We start from the raw sequence: 18,134 nt of genomic DNA on the forward strand, positions 1-18,134 counted from the left end.
CATCTCAGTTATTATCAACTCTTCTGATGCTATAACCAAATCCAAAACTCTTGAACCTCTTGTTCCCTCTGTTACATGTTGCCTAAGACATTTGTCCCTCAAGAATTTTAGAAATTCCATTCTCCTATTGCTACATGCATCTTCCTCTCTCCAATTTATACTATTATAGTTAAAATCTCCATAACAATCATTCTTCTTGCACTTGCTAAACTTAACTGTCTAAACTTCTCCTGGTCCCCATCCTCTGTGCTCCTGGGTCTGTAGCAACACCCAACTAAATATCCTGTCTTGCCTACCTCTACCTCACACCATATGCTTTCAAAATCATTAGTGTCACTGCCTTCCAAAGTCTCCACTCTTAGAGGACATAGGTCGTCACTTATCATAAGCAGTACTCCACCACCACGCTTTCCCTTCCTATCCTGCCGAAAAATGCTGTACTCAGTGACTTCTATTCCTGTTATTATATCCTCTTATGTCAACCACGTCTCAGTGATCCCAATAATTTTTGGGCAGGTTGATGCTATCTGCGCCACCAATTCCTCTCCCTTATTCCGGATACTCCTGGCATTAGTATATAGCATATAAATGCTTTTGTTTCTATACCCAGCATTATCCCCTCTAGACTCTACTGAGCTCAGTGTTACCTGATGTCTCCCTTCTCTCAAGTATCCATTCCCACAAGAGGCCACCCCTGCTACCATCCTCCCTGGGATACACAGACTTTTTTCAGAACAGCAATCTCTCCAGATGCCTACATCCTTCCTCATTGAAATGTAAGTGGTCTCTTGCATACAATTCCTCTCTGTCCTCAAACGCACTCCAAGCATCCACATATTCCAAGAGGTATAATGTATGGGGAGTCAATGATCCGTAGTGTTCAAGATAGGATGCGTGAGGAGTGTTTGCCAGGAGGAATGATAGAAAGGGTGGCTTTGGCTTTGGCCAGTCCTCTCTTGTCACACATTCTAGCTATTATATCATTCAATATTACCGCTCCTCTGCTCAGTTCATCATTATCATACCTAGGCAACACACACACACTATCCTGCCTCTCTGTCTTCTTTCGTACCACCTCAAGCAAGAATCTCATATCTCTCGCTGCCCTATTTACACCACCACTCGAGTCATTTGTTCTCACCATCACAATCATCTCATTCACCCTTTCGCCTCTCTTAACTGCCAAAGCCACCCTTTCTATCGTTCCTCCTGGCAAACACTCCTCACGCATCCTATCTTGAACACTATGGATCATTGAGTCCCCATACATTATACCTCTTACCATTTCCTCTCTCCTATTGTTTCCATTTTCTGCTCTTCTTTCATTCCTATACCTCTCTCTCATTCCCTCCTACTGTTTCCATTTTTTCCTCTTCTAGCACTCCCATACCTCTCTCTCATTCCGTCTCTCGTACTGTTTCCATTCTCTCCTCTTCTAGCACTGCCATAACCCTCTCTCATTCCATCTCTCCTATTGTTTTCATTCTCTCTTCCTCTAGCACTCCCATGCCTCTCTCTCTCATTCTGTCTCTCCTACTATTTCCATTCTCTCCTCTTCTAGCATTTCCATACCTCTCTCATTCCGTCTCTCCTACTGTTTCCATTCTCTCCTCTTCTAGTACTGCCATACCTCTCTCTCATTCCCTCTCTCCTACTGTTTCCATTCTCTCCTCTTCTAGCACTGCCATACCTCTCTCTCATTCCATCTCTCCTACTGTTTCCATTCTCTCCTCCTCTAGCACTCCCCTGCTTCCCTCTCATTCCATCTCTCCTACTGTTTCCATTCTCTCCTCCTCTAGGACTCCCTTGCCTCTCTCTCATTCTGTCTCTCCTACTGTTTCCATTCTCTCCTCTTCTAGTACTGCCATTCCTCTCTCTCATTCCCTCTCTCCTACTGTTTCCATTCTCTCCTCTTCTAGCACTGCCATACCTCTCTCTCATTCCATCTCTCCTACTGTTTCCATTCTCTCCTCCTCTAGCACTCCCCTGATTCCCTCTCATTCCATCTCTCCTACTGTTTCCATTCTCTCCTCCTCTAGCACTCCCCTGCCTCCTTCTCATTCCATCTCTCCTACTGTTTCCATTCTCTCCTCCTCTAGGACTCCCTTGCCTCTCTCTCATTCTGTCTCTCCTACTGTTTTTATTCTCTCCTCTTCTAGCATTCCCATACCTCTCTCTCCTGTTTCCATTTCCATTCTCTCTTCTTTTATCATTCACAAATTTCTCTCCTCTCCTATTCTTTCCAAAACTCTCTCTCCCCTCTACTCCGATTTGACTTGCATTTATCTCTTCCATTCTTCTAATCTCATCTTTCATACTTATCATACTTCTCCCAAGACATTCCACCTCCTCTATCTCCCTCTGCTGGTCAGTCACTCTAAATTGAAATTCACTCTCCCACACAAAACCATCTAAACTTTCAGTCACTCATGCCTTCTACACTATCAACTATTATTTTCTCATTCACATTTTTTTTCTTCATTCTCTCCTATCACACTACTCGTCTTCCTGTATTCATTTCCCATTCCTGGAGCAACAAGGTCGGTTATTGAGATATCCTCCCACTGCCTGCACTTTAAACACACACGCACCCCATCCTCTCTCACAAGCCAGATATCCAATTCCTGAGACGCATACATGCCGCAAATACTGCATGCCACAAACTCCCTTATTATATTGCTTATAATAGAGTGCCTAAATGGCGGAGGACTTGGCGACAAGCCATTTGCGACTGCAGCTGAATCCGCCATCGTTCGTTACTGCCGAGGGACTACTAGTGTAATCGTTAGTTATTCAAATTAGTTTCAAAAATAAACACTAAAGTATTAGGGAGTATAAATAAATAAGAAAAGTATAAATAATTACAAGTAAAACAAAACATTAAGTACACTAAATAAAACTAAATACAGTAATGAAAACTTAGCTTCGTCTTGTCTTCCACCGTTATGCATCTGCCCTGTCTTCTTGTTAAACAAAATACAATATCGTGGCAGCACTAACTTCAAAAAAACAACCACTATAGCGCACTCATATTCCAGAGAAACAATTTAAAAAAACGGACTATTCACCGATTAAAAACTCACTTTCTTCAGCACAGCTCAAATTCACTGCCATGTGCTACAGTGACACTAGCGACACTCCCTATACAAGTATACAATACTCCAAGTGAGGTTATATCAATTCCTTGTAAAGAGACAAAGCAGCTTGTCTTTACATGTTTGTTTCTTCATTGTGCAATTATCCTCTTATGTTTGCAATCTTTTCTATATGGTCTTTAAATTTCAGCTTCCTGTCTGCAAAACTCCAGGATCCTCAGCCTGATAAGTTTCCTCTAGCACATCCCACTAACATAACGGCATTCGATAGCTAATTACACCAAAGTACATAACTTTGCATTTGCTAACATTGAACTATACACCATATAGTCAGGAGACTATATGGTGTATTACTCAGGACATGAGATGAGTCGTAAAAATAGAGTATCTTTCTTACTTTGGAAAAATATGACCAGGTATGTATTAGGCTATAATCCAGTGACAGAATCATTTCTCTCAGAGTCAGAGACATGAACATGACCATCATACAGATTTATACACCCACTACAGAGCACAGAAGAAGACATAGAAGAATTTTATGGCAAGTTACAAGAAGTGATAGATGCAACACCAGAGCAAGATTTATGGCTACTTATTGGTGATTGGAATGCAAAAGTGGGAGAAACCAAGGAAGAAGGAATAACAGGTCATTTAGGCTTAGGTATTCAAAACACTGCAGAGAAGAGACTAGTTGAGTTTTGTGCAGAGAATTCTTTGTTTACTGCTAACACCTGTTTTAAATAACTAACTGAGATTGTACACATGGATAGCACTGGATGGACAATACAGAAATCAAATTGACTAATATACTTAGATAGAGAAGATGGAGAAGTGCAGTTCAGGCTGTCAAGACTTTTCCAGGTGCAGACTGTGGAACAGACAATGAATTATTAGTTGCTATGATACATGTGAAATTACAGAAATTGTAAACAACACAAATGCCAATCAGACATGATCTTGAAAACATACCGACTGAATGCAATATTAGTATACAGAACAGATTCAACTTGCTCAATTTATATGAAAGAGAACCTGATTAACTATGGAAAGAGATTAAAGATATAATTGAAGCAAAGAAGAATATTCCAACAGTTTGTAAGAAGGTCTACATGGATGTCAGAAGATGCCATCAAAACTGCTCAGGAAAGGAGGAAAATGAAGACCACAGGAAGTACAGCATTTGAATGCAGAGTTTCGACAACAAGTTAGAAGGGATAAGGAAAAAATACTTTAACCAGAAATGCCACAAATAGAAGACCAAAACAAGAGATCTTTTCAAAAAGATCAGGGAACTGATAGGGAAGTTTAGCTCCAAGGTGACATGGTGCTAAATATTGAAAAGTAATCACAAAGGATATCTCACAGAAGCTGCAGACATCAAAGAAAGATGGAAAGAGAGTCCCTTTTTCAGAAAGGACTCCAAAATTACTCAGAAATTTGAAAAGCAGGATTACACAGAAGCCAGTACCACTGGAGAGTGAAGTGGGCACTCCAGCAGGTATCCAGTAAGAAAGTACCAGGAGGGGATGGAATACCTATTGAGCTGCTCAAAGACCTGGGAGAAGAAGCAGTTAAAATTTTAACAGATCTATGTCAACAAATTTGGATTTCAACTGTATGTCTAGGAATGTAAAAAATCAGTTTATATACCTCTATTGAAGAAAGATGATGCAAGTGACTGCAAAAATTACAGAACACTGATTCTTCATGCAAGTAAAGTCTTACTTAAGATCATGTCAGATGAACAGGCAGGATTTCGAAAAGGCAGAGGAACAAGAGATCAAATCGCCAATGTGAGATGGATAATATAAAGAGCACAGGAACATCAAAAGAATGTCTACCTTTGTATCCTTGACTACAGTAATGCTTTTGACTCTGTAGATCATGTGAAACTGTGGAATGTGTTAAGAACAATGGGAGTACCAGAGTTTTTCATTATCCTTCTGAGGAATCTTTATCGTGAACAAGAAGCCACTGTCTGAACAGATCTTGGAGAAACTGGGTATTTTTTCCCAATAGGGTGCGACAAGGATATATTTTATCTCTGTACCTGTTTAACTTTTACAGCGAATACATTTTAAGAATGGCAGGGCTGGAGGAATCTTCAGTTGGAATTAAAATTGGTGGAAGATATATTAATAATTTGAGGTATGCAGATGATACCACCGCTAGCAAAGAAGATTTGGAGGAACTTATTATGAAAGTTAAAGAAGAAAGTGGTAAATATGGCCTTAAACTTAACATCAAAAAGACAAAAGTTATGGCAACTTGTGAACGTAATGATTTTGAAGTGGATGGGGAGAAAATTGGAAATAGTGAACAATTTTGTGCTCCTAGGATCCCAAATTGATAAAGATGGGGAATTGTACTGAAGAAGTTAGAAGATTATTACTCGGAAGGGAAGCAATGACAACTGTAATCAAGATTTTAACCCTGCGGAGGTCACGGCTGATCTGACAGATACAAACAAATTGTTTAATATAAATATTCTTACACATATCCAATGTATAGCATGGAGGTCATGACTACATGCGCATGCATATATTACGAGTGATATTCCACGCTATTTTTGTAGTCAGTTTTGGTTTAACACGTGTTATGTAAAGGTGTGTGATATTTCATAATAAATTGTATCCGAGAGATGCTGCAACCTCTGATGTCAGTATAGTATTGGTTTAGTTGTTTTTTTTTTTAATTTATTTATTTACTGTTGAAAATGGCTGGAAAAATATATCGATTGGATAATCCATCAGATGTTGAAGAGATTCAATGATTTTGTTACTCGAGTCCGATGATGAGAATGATAGTCGAATGTGAAAGTGATATTTGATAATAAATAATATCTGAGAGATACTGTGAACTCTGATATCAGTATAGTATTGGTTTATTTGTTTTTTCTTTGTTCAATAATTTCTAGATTGAAACAGAAAATAAATAAACCATCATGTATTACATTTGCAGTGTTTTTTTTTTTTTTTTTTTTTTTTTTTTTTTTTTTAGCATGTACTAGTAATGAATGTATCTCTGACTGCAAAGCAAACTAATAAATCAGTGATAGACAGAATAAAGCCAGATTGCTTCCTCGAAACTATGATCATCAAGCAAAATTGTCATACTTTGGGCATATTATGCAAGCAAATGACACTCTGGAGAAGATGTTGATGCCTTCTAAAGTTGATGGAAGCAGGAGAAGAGGAAGACAAAGAATTAGATGGGTGGATGGAGTTAAAGAAGCAACTGGAATGTGACTGTAAATGCTGAAAGATATTGCCAGGGACAGATCTCAATAGAGACTGTATGTTCATAGAATCACCAGGAGTCAAAAATGACTCGATGGAACATAACAATTATGGTACAGAATACTATCAGTGTCTTCACCTCTTGATGTTATTGACAGGTACAAAAATTACTAATGATGAACCCAACCCAGCGGAATAGAAAGTTATGGAAATAGTTTTTAGAGTTCACTTATCCTTTATATGGATTTAGCAAAATGCCGAATAGCACATATTAACATTGGTATTTGTCCATAACAGATTTAATCTGGCTGACAGGCTGAATTTTGATTAAATTATTGTGCACAAAAATTCGAGTAATTATTGAAGTATTAAATAAAAGACAAACAAAATAAAAAAGGGTTGCAGTATTTTCTGGTAAAACACCTCCTATTTAGCAATATCAGGTTTTTTGCAAGTTTTCAAATTTAGCAATGGACATTTTTATTTATTTATTTATTTTGCTAAAATAGGAAAAGAAATGTTTTAGTCCTATATTATATGTAAATGTGAATTAAAAATGCAATACTTTATTAATATTTTTTAGTCAAGTTTGTATGAAAAATGTATAGTTATGGTCTTTCACCCAATATTTGATTATGATATTTCTTTATTAATATCAAGAAAGAAAGGGGAAGAGCATGCCTCAAATTCCTTTTGGTTATGAACTTAAAAACTTGAATGGAAAATATTGAACTTTTAGACTGAATTTTTATGTAGTAGAACTGTAGTCTTGTTTACAATTGAGCTTACTTTTGCTTTCTCCACCATGTTTCATTGTGTGAGGCAGTGGTGCAAGCAAACTACTTTTTTTGTTTCACTTATTGCAACCTAAGTAAAAGAGAACAGCTGAAGATTGGAACAGAATACATTTTATGGAATTTTAAAGTTTTGAGGGAGAAATGTAGTGTAAAGGAAAGCAGAAGGAAGCAAACAGTTTTACTGAATTAACAGATGAATTTACTTTTAACCACCTTACCGGCCATTATGGACAAATACGCATTCTCATATGCTTCGTATCCATCATATATTTCAATGTAATATCATTACATTACAATTTTAATATGCACTTCGCATCCTTGACATCTATAGACGTCTTGGCCGGTAGCATGGTTAAAAGATGTCAGGTTGAAAGTGTGGATAAAAGTGTTGAGAAGGGATTATATAGTTTTTCTCAAAGTAATGAATAATTTCTTTAAAACATTTTGTAAATATAAAAGAAATTAACTTCTTTGTGCTCAAAGATAGTGAAAATGTTTCCAGAAGAAAATAATGAAATAGGGGATATTATAAATTCATCTTTATTTTATAGTCAAGTATATAGAAAATTAAAAAGTTTTTAAAAGAAAGACCACAGAGCATATGGGAACACAGTCCTTGGCATCAGATCTGCCTTGGACTTGCACTACTTAAAAGACACAAGCTCCTCCCAGGAGCCTGTATTGCCTTTTATTGGTGTTTTTTGTTTCACTAAGAAAAGGCATTATGGGCTATTGAGCAGAGCACATGTCTTAAGTAAAGGTTACAATTCCAGGGCAACTTCAATGCTGAGGGTTATTGAAAGTGTTCTCATAAACTCTGTGGTCTGTCTTTCAAAACTTTCTAAGTTTCTATACATTCAGCTATGAAAGAAGGGTGGATTTATTCATTGAAATGAAGCCTTTTAGGTTTCAATAGTTAAAAGGTAACTTTAAACTCATCTTTGTGTTGTATTTCTAAGGACACATAAGAGGAAGTAATATTTAAAGATGACATTAAAGGAAAAACAGCCGTATTCAAGATATGAAGGAACAAGTTGGCATTTCAGTATTATGAGCAATTTTTTCTCTTAGAACAAGAATAAAAATTTTCTTATTCTAAAAAAAATTCCTGTGATTCAAAATAGAGAAATTGGAAGTTATTTTTGTATGAATTTTCAGCTGTGACTGTATGTGGGCTCTCTGATAATTGGCTTTATTAGTAAAGTTGAAGTGTATATAATACTTGTGAGATACCTTGAATGAGGTTTTATTCAGCTGGCTAAAACTAGTTAATAAATTATTCTCAAAAATAACTCCCTATCTCTTTTTTAGAATCATTGGTAAGTTTCAAGTTGATATTGCACTTAATATGTACAAAAGTTGGAGTAATTACTGAGCTATTTTTTAAAAAAATGCACTTAGTCAGTATGTTTATGTCAATAAATAGCATGTAAATAACTTAATGATATACATATGTGTATTCTGTGCAAAGTTGCAAGTGCCTTCATTTGAATAATTTTTGAAAATGTGCTACATGTGTTAAAATGTTAGGTAGGAGGAAGTAAATCTTCAGTTTTAACATGAATAATTTGTAGCTGTATAGTACAGTCAAGTGATCAGATTCCATGTGTGTTAAATTTAATTATGGTTGACTATAAAGATTTTATATATAGGTATACCCTGCTGTTCTTGAATTTTTTTATTGGAAAGCACAGTGGATGGCAGATTGGCAGAAAGCAGTGCACTCCATTAGAATTGATGTAATGGAATGAGAGCTACTTGAACCTTAACAAATATATGCAGTTTAATTAAAACAGTAGCAATTTATTGCAACCTAAGATAATTGACTACTATACTATACAGTCCGTGCGGTTAGCCTAGTGGCTATGTGCGTCGCAACCATATGCCTGGGGAAGGAGTGTCCTAGGTTCGATTCCCATCAGTGACGTGAGGAGCTGAAGGATCTTCCTCAGCCATAACCAAATTAGCCAGTCTTGGGCGTGGAGAGCAGGGTTTTTCATCCCGCAAAGCAGGCAAACTGGCCTTGAGAACTCAACACTACGGGCCATAGGATACACCGGGGCATAAGGCTGACCACCTTATCCTGTAAACGGAGTGACGTCCGATGATCAGTGGACCCTCGACACCACAAGGTAAAAGAGGGTATAAGGAAGATGAGATGAGACTATACAGTTATGCTATAGCAAAAAAGTAAAAAGAGATAACTCAGATGAAACATGGGTTAATATCATTGGTTAGAAAAACGGGTTACAAAAATGAGTTCTTAATGGCACTTGTGACATAATGAAGTTAATTATACATGCATTCACAAGAATAAGTAATAATTTTTATTATTTCAAATATTTTGACCAGAAACTAAGTGGTCATCATTAGTGCATCAGCATAATCAAAAGGTGAAACTAGAACGAAGAATGTTAATCTCATTTACAGAGCTGAGCCACATGTCAGAATATCACTTAGCAGGTGGTTTGAATTCATCATTCAAATTCATTCATTAGGTAATGAATTTGAATGATGAATTCATTATCTAAATTTGATTTTATTTCAAATCACTTAATTTTAATTTAGGATATAAAAGTCAATTATACATATATAACTATACCACTTAGATAATTTTAAGTTATGTTTATCTGTGTATTTTCTTGAACAGAATTTTTTCTTCGTATAGGCCAAAGAAATTTACACTGAAAGGATTTAAGAGGTACTATTTTACTTTTAAAGATACTAATTTGTCATTGTATAAATCAAAAGAAGAATTATCAAGTCAGCCTTCTCTAGTCATTAACCTAAAAGGTAATTTTATGTTGATTTATGATTTAGCATCATGCATCCATGTTAATTAATGTGGTTATCTCACTTACTGAAATTAAAACCCCAATTATTTCCCTCTAGTACATTGAATTCTCCATACTTGTTTATAGCTTTATTTATTTACTTTTTCAAATTTTTTTTGGATAAGTTATGTAAAGAATACCAAAACATTCACTTTCTTGAATAACTTATTTTCTATGTCTATTCTTGGTTGTGTCCAGTTGTTTTTACAAATTAACTAAAAGTTATAACTGTTATCTGTACAAAATCTGTTGTTAATTTGATAAAGTCAGGTTGTACTAACAATTTAATGTTAACAGGAAGGTTTATTCTTTACAAGTAATTATAGTGTCAGAAATAGTGTTGAAATAAGTTTTTTTTAATTGATATTGATGAAGAGGAGAGTTCAGTTCCAAGATTATCTGTTATGGAACTCTTCTTTTTTCTAATCCATCAGATGATGGGTCGAGTCTCCTACTTCTCTCTTGATTACAATCTCTTCAAAGATTGTAACCAAGTTCTTTTTCGTCTGACTCTTGATCCTCTTCTGGTGATTCTGCTCAAGGTTGTGTTGGTAATGTGTGAGAGAACATTCTCTGGAGGTGTCCAAACCATCTTAATTGCTGTAAGAATGTATCTGTGATATCTTCTCTATAGTTCAGGTTTTTTGTTCTGACCAGCAAGTCTTATTTATTTTTCTTAAGCATTTCATTTTGAATGCTCTCAGTTTCTAGATTTCTTTCTGATTAAGTCTCCATGTCTCAGCTCCATATGTTGCCATAAGCACAATAATGATTTATAGAGTTTTAGTTTGAGTCTTTTTGAAATGTTGTTACTTTTCCATATTTTGTTTAATTTATTCATATTAGAACATCCTTTAAGTGTGTATTTTACTGCGTTCTACTTTAAGCATGTGTTGTCGAGTTTATGAGTAATGATACTCCCAAGATATGTAAATTGCTCTACCTGCTCAAGTATATGATTTTCTGAGTTTCTGTTTCAGGTTGTTTTTGGTAATTCATTTATCATTTTATATAGCCTTGCTATCATTCTTTTTATCTGCACATTCATCCTTCTATTTCCTCTGTTCAAAATATTTTTGAACAGAGAAAATAGAGGAGTGAAAAATAGCTTTTTTTTTCTTTCAAAATTTCTGTGGTTATCCACTCGTCATTTGTTCTAATTGTTGTACTAAATGTTTTTTTGGCCTGTTTCCATGTGTTTTCTGCACTGTCAAAGGTTATTTTTCTTTAACTCTGTTTCTGTAGTTTTGTATAGTTTTAACTTTCAGTTCTGTTATGTTAATAGTATTGCTTAGGGTCTTTTGTTTGCTATTTTTAAATTTTAAATTTCAAACTTTTGTAGCTAGTATCATGATCAATCAATATCAGGTTTCTTCAGTTTTCTTACATTTTGATTGAGGATTTCCAGCCATTTTTGATCAGTATGTAATCAACATAATTTTTAATCATATCATCTGGAGATGTCCATGTGTGTGAATAGATTGTTTACAGAATTCCAGGAGTCTTTTGCCTCTTTCATGTCTGGAGTAAATCTCGCAGTTATGGTATTGAAGTCTCCCATCACTATTAGAATGTTATTTTTGTTTGTTTTGTCAATAAGTCCTATAGTGTGCTGGTAGAAGATATCTAATTTTTTGTCTTCATGCAGTTGATTTGGTACATAAATTTGGATAATTTTTTTTTGGGAGGGGGGGGGTCTCTTTTTTTTTACCCATTTAATCTGATTGTTATCATTCTTGGGCCATTTGGCTCTATGGCTAAGATGAAGTTCTGTAAATGATTATTGATTATTATTGCAGCTCCTTCTCTGTGGATGTTATCTTCTCTTCCTGAGTAAAATAGTCTTCAATTCTTCAGATTTACTATACCTTCTCCTGGTGAGTGTGTTTTGGCAGTATCTGTTATATACCACTTAATCCTCTCTCACTCTTTCTCTATCAGTTGGTCTTTCCTTGTTTAAATAGAATCTTCATATTCAAGATTAGGAGGTAGGTTATTTTTGAGCTCACTACATAGCATATACAAGGGTGGTCTGAAAAGTTATCAGTGAAAAGCTAACAATGAAAAAACGAATTTATAATTTCAAAATTATTTTTATTTTTCAACATAATCTCCCTTAAGACTAATACATTTATTCCAGCGATGCTCCAGTGCCATTATCTCGTCCCTGTGGTAGTTCTCAGTATGATCTGCAAAATACTCCTCTGCAGCTGCAATCAACTCTTGATTTGAAGAAAAACGCTGACCAGCGAGGAAGAGTTTTATTTTGGGAAGAGATAGAAGTCAGAGGAAGCCAAATCTTGGGTATAGGGCAGGATGTTCCAACAATTCATACTGCAGATCCCTTAATTTTCCCATTGACAAAACACTTTTGTGGAGCAGTGCATTGTCCTGATGAAAGATGATTTTTTATTCTGCAAACCAGGTCTTTTCTCACGAATTTTTTCGTCTAGTCTGGTTAAAAGATTGGGATAATATTCCCTGGTTATTGTTTTACCCTTTTCAAGATGATTAATAAACAAAATGCCTTAGCAAAATCCCAAAACACCGATGCCATGACCTTTCCTGCTGATGGAACTAACTTTGTCTTATTTGGTGATGAACAACCAGTTTCTGTCCACTGTTTTGACTGCTGTTTGGATTCTGGTGTGTAATGGGGAATCCAAGTCTTATCCATAGTAATAAATCAGCGCTCAAAATCAGTTTTATTCTTGTTAAAACGTTTCAAGCACTGTTCAGAGATTTTCTTGCGAGTGCATTTTTTATCTGCTGTGAGCAAGTGCAGCACCCATCTTGTGCAAAACTTTTTCATATGCAATTCTTCATGCGAAATATATCCTACACGTTCTTTTGAAGTGCCTATAGTCTCAGCAATTTCACGCACTTTGACTCACCGGTCATCCAATATCATATCATGCATTTGATCAATGATTTCTGGTGTTATTACACTTTTTGGACATCCTTCACATGGATCATCTGCAAGGCTGGTATGGCCACGTTTAAACTCGGCAGCACATTTCTTAATTGTCGAAAACAAAGTTTGCCCACAAACTTTTTTTTTTGTCCATTACCTTTGTCTGCTTTTAAGAGTGTTATTTGTTTGTCCTTTTTTCAAGTTTGAGAGAGCTCTTTTTTCTTGAGTCTTGAAGTTGAAAGGATAATAGCACTTTTTAATCTAAAATCATTAGATTAAATCAGTAACACAGAGTGCTTTCTCTGTGTTACTGATGATGTCAATTTTAGGAATGTAATCCGGGGTGATGCCGGAATTAAATCCTTTCTTAAGTATGTCGGTTTCTGGTTGTGTAAATATATGGTCCGAAAGGTTAAAAATTGCTTTTTCATCAGGGAGGTTCGATCTGGAGTTGTAACAATTTTCATATAGCTCATTGATTTTTTTTATTTGAATTTTTTTACTAACTAGAAACACCTTGTTGAAACTGTTGTAAATCATCTAATCTAGAATTGTCCAGAAGTTGCTCTCTATGTTATTAGAAATAACTTCAAAACATCAGAAGCAAGATAGATCTATTCTGTTAAGTTCAAATCTGATGTGTTGTATTCTTTCGCATAGTAGAGCCAGGGATGCCTTGGTATATATTAGTTTTGCTCTTCTTGAGTGGAATTGTTCTTCAGATGTTAAAAACTTCAGTATGATGTTAAAATTCCTGCATCTTTTTAAGAAAGTTAAATATAACTCAATATAACACCTCGAAAAAAGAGCTCTCTCAAACTTGAAAAAGGACAAACAAATAACAATCTTAAAAGCAGACAAAGGTAATGCCATGGTCATTTTAAGTACAAAGGACTACATACCAAGATTGCAGAGTTACTATCAGATTAATCAACGTATCACAGATTAGAGTCAGACCCAACATAGAAAAACCACAAGGAAACTAATAACCCATTGCAGAACATGACTAGTTGGTCCACAGACTTGAAACGGAATCTGAAGTCACTACACCCATTGACGCAACGATTGTACGGTGCCCCAGAAGTACACAAAAGTGGAGTTCCGCTATGCCCAATCGTTCACGGAAGAAATTCTCCTACATATTTATTGTCCAAACACCTCTCCAACCTCCTAAAAGGACATATCAGGAAATCAGACAATTACATTAAGAATTAAGCACTTTATTGAAAAATTAAAAAGCATCCCGATTTAAAGACATTCTTGCTAGTTTGGATGTAATGTCTTTATTCACCAACATCCCAGCAGAAGAAGTTATCAGTATCCTATACAATACAATCTCTTTCAGGAAGATACATCTCATCTTTTTTGTCATTGCCTCAAATATAATTATTTTAAATGGAATGGCACGATATATGAACAGCTAAATGGCATAGCTATGGGCAGTCCCCTGTCGCCACCCTGTGCAGATTTGTTCATGGAAAAGCTAGAAACAAACAGCTTTTCAAAATTAGACCCAAAACCTATAGTATGGTGGAGGAATGTAGATGATGTCTTCATAATTTGGAGGGACACAAAAACAGCTCTTGGACTTTTTAACAAAAATTGATGCTTTCCATCAATAAATATAATTCACTTTGGAACTGGAAAAAGATAATCAACTACCATTTCTGGACACCCTAATCAAGAAACTAGCAGATGGAAAAATCAAACTAACAGTCTACTGCAAACCAACACACATGAGATGCTACTTTCATTTCAGATCAACTCACCATATTTCTCAGAAGCTCAGCATAATACATATGCTCTAAAATAGAGCTACCAACATCATCTCAGGGGGGTGCTTAATGGTCAAAGCTGTATAACTGAGAAGAGACCTCCACATAGCCTTTAAAGGAATGCGGAGAACCGACCAGGGCTTCTTACCTAATGTCTAGTCCTCACCTTCTCGTGGTGCATCCTGTTGGGTATCTACTTGGATACTGAACAAACGAGGATGAGCTGGCAATTTGGGATTTAGCTGACCAAATTGTATTCTTATTGGCTTAAACTAATATTGAAAATGATGGTACAACATGACAAAATTTCATGACGGCTGGGGCGTCGCCCGGTTAAACAAGGCCCTCATTGTTTTTGCCAGGGAACCAGGGCGAACAACAAAAAGTCAGCTACTGGAACAAATCTGAAAACACACCCCAACTCAACATCACCAGAGTTAAAGATCGGTACTATCAACATAAGAAGCCTGAATGGAAAAGAAATGGAGATAGCTGAGGAATTAGATAAGTACCAGATCGACATAATAGGGGTGACTGAAACAAAAAAGACAAAAACTGGTGAGATCTTATTGAGCAATAAATACAAAATGTTATATTCGGGAAATGACAATCAAGGACAAGAAGGAGTAGCCATAGTATTCAACACAAAATACGAGGCTAATCTTCTTGAATGGCAGTCAGTCTCAAGTAGAGTGATGTGGGCAAATATGAGAACGGGGAACTGGACAATGAGATTTATTTGTGTCTGTGGTCCCACAGAAGGTTCTACTAAGGTAGAAGTGGAGGAATTTTTTGATGCTTTAGAAAAAGCAACTGACACAATGAAAAAGGAAAAGTTAGTCCTTGTTGGGGATCTGAATAGCGGAGTAGGAAATGATTGTCAGACATACAAAAATATTTTGGGAAAATTTGGAGAAAAGAGCAAAGCTAATAATAATGGCAAATACCTGTTGAATTTCTACTCGGGACATGGACTGATTATTACTAACACCATGTTCCAACATAAAAATGTGCACAAATTCACATGGAGAGAAGAGGCAAGGAATAAGAAAAGTCTCATTGACTATGTTATTGTTGATAGTGATGTTTTCTCCCTGGTGCAGGACACCAGAGTGTACAGAGGATTTGAAATTGGAAGTGCTCACTGTTTGGTCTTGAGCAGGATAAAATTGAATTTCATATTGAAAAGAATAACATGTAAGAAAGTTTTAAAGCGAATAAAAGTTGAGCAGCTCTCAGATGTGATCTGTAGACTAAAATACACAAAGATTATTGAAGAAAAAATGAAAGAGTTTAAGAACAGGAATCAAGCCTTGGAGATTCAGTAGCAAGCCTTGAAGAAAGCCCTGATTGATTCAGCCAGAGTGGCATGTGGTGAAGTTGTCTGCAAGGATAGAAAAATTAGAACTCCATGGTGGACACAGGAAGTTAAAGAGGCAGTGAAGGAAAAGAAGAAAGCATATCAAAAGTTCATGGCAAATAAGTCAGCTCGTGCTCTTAGAGAATACAGAGAATGTAAGAAAGCTAAACACTGTGTAAAACTAGCTAAACAAAAGCCATGGGAGAACTTTGGCAAGAATATAGAAAATAAATATCAAGAAGGTGGCAAAATATTCTGGAGGTTGTTGAAGAATGGAGGAAGGAGTATTGTAAAAGGAGTTAGAGATGATGAAGGTGATATGAAAATGAGAGAAAAAGATATCCTTGAAGTATGGAGTAATTACTTCGAGAAACTGCTAAATGAAACAAGCAGTGATAGTACAGTGTTAAAAAACACTCAACAGCCATACAGTTAGGAATACATATAAATACTTGAAGTAGAAAAGGCCATCAAAGGCTTGAAATGTGGAAAGGAAGCAGGAGTAGATGATATTTGACCAGAAATGCTGAAATACGGTGGCATAAGAGTCTTACAGTGGTTGCACTGCTTAGTTCAGAAAGCCTGGACAGAGGGACGTATTCCCGATGATTGGAGTAGAGCTCTCATAATACCCATATATAAAAAGGGAAATAAAACTGCATGTGAGAATTACAGAGGTATTTCCCTACTGAGTGTTCCTGGCAAGATCTATGCAAGTATACTTGAGAAACGGTTGAGAAGAATTGTTGAAGAAAAGCTTGGTGAAGAACAAGCTGGATTCAGGCCAAATAGAGGCTGTCAGGATCAGATCTTCACTTTACGACAAATAGTAGAGAAAGCATGGGATTATAACAGAGATCTGTATTTAAGTTTTGTCGATTTGGAAAAGGCATATGAGAAGATGCCAAGAGAGAAGCTATTAAATTATATCAAATAATACTTAGTCTTTATTTGAGTTGTAAGTCAGCAGTTAGAATTGAAGGAAGTACAGGAAGATGGTTTAATGCTAAATCTGGTGTGAGACAAGGATGTACATTATCCCCTCTGTTATTCATTATCTAAATTGATTACATTATGAAGGAAAGTGGTATTAAACATGATATCAAAATTGGAGATGTTAATGTCAACTCTTTGCTTTGTGTGGACGATGTTATACTTCTAAATAAATCCTCTAGAAGTCTGCAAGATTCCCTGACTAAATTGAATAACTGTTGTAATAGATATGGTATGAAGGTCAGCAATCAAAAGACAAAGAATCATTGAAAATGTCAACTGTGTTGTGAATGGAGAACCTGTGGAACAAGTAAAACATTTCAGCTACTTAGGCATGATTTTTAGTGAAGATGGTAAATTAAATATAGAAATAGACAACAGAATCAGCAAAGCTGGTATGGTCAATTGAATAAATTCATATGGAATAAGAGAGAAATTAGTAGGAACACTAAATTAGCTGTATACAAGACAGTGTTCAAACCAGTTTTAACTTATGGATCTGAGAGCTGGGTCAGAAGTAAAACACTTGACCAAAGACTAGAGACCGCCGATATGAGAGTCCTGATAAAGATTATAGGTGTGAACAGATGGCATCAATGGCAATATCATATTAAAAATGAGGATATTAGGAAAGAACTTGACATTGTCAGCATCCAGGAATGCGTTAGCAGAGCTAATCTCAGGTAGTATGGTCACTTAAACAGAATGGGCGAAAAAAGATTAGCAAAACAAGTGTTCAAAAACAAATAAGATTTTTCTTTAGATTTGTTAAAAGGGAAAAAAAAAATCTCTCTCTCTATATATATATATGTGCAGGCAGTCCACAGGTTACGATTGTGATATGTTCCTGAGAACGTCTTTAAGTCGGATTTGTATGCAACTTGGATTCCTGATGAACAGCGCATATGCAATAATAATAATAACAATACTATAATGGCTCATATGTGCCATTATAGTGTCTCCATATGCCAATAATAATACAGTATAATAATAATAATACCCCTATACTCTAATAATCTAATAAGTTACAGAAACTATTGTGCTCTTTCTTTTAATTCAAACATACAGAACATAAAAACAAACTCATACCTGCAGGTTTGTTTACATGCATGGAAGAAACTAGTTCC

General features: G+C 35.8%; 1 protein-coding gene across 1 annotated transcript in view; it reads left to right on the plus strand.

Moving 5' to 3' along the window:
* LOC150097385 (unc-112-related protein-like) overlaps positions 1-18,134 on the plus strand; it is a 242,219-nt gene that overhangs the window by 169,518 nt on the left and 54,567 nt on the right. Inside the window, exon 9 of the mRNA XM_090407312.1 lies at positions 9,800-9,924. Coding sequence (XP_090263438.1) covers positions 9,800-9,924 — 125 coding nt within the window. The remainder of the gene's footprint in view (positions 1-9,799; positions 9,925-18,134) is intronic.

The sequence above is a fragment of the Typopeltis vanoorti genome, chromosome 17, assembly GCF_054136105.1.
Source record: "Typopeltis vanoorti isolate ZY-2024b chromosome 17, IOZ_Tvanoo_1.0, whole genome shotgun sequence".
NCBI classification, from domain to species: Eukaryota; Metazoa; Arthropoda; class Arachnida; order Uropygi; family Thelyphonidae; genus Typopeltis; species Typopeltis vanoorti.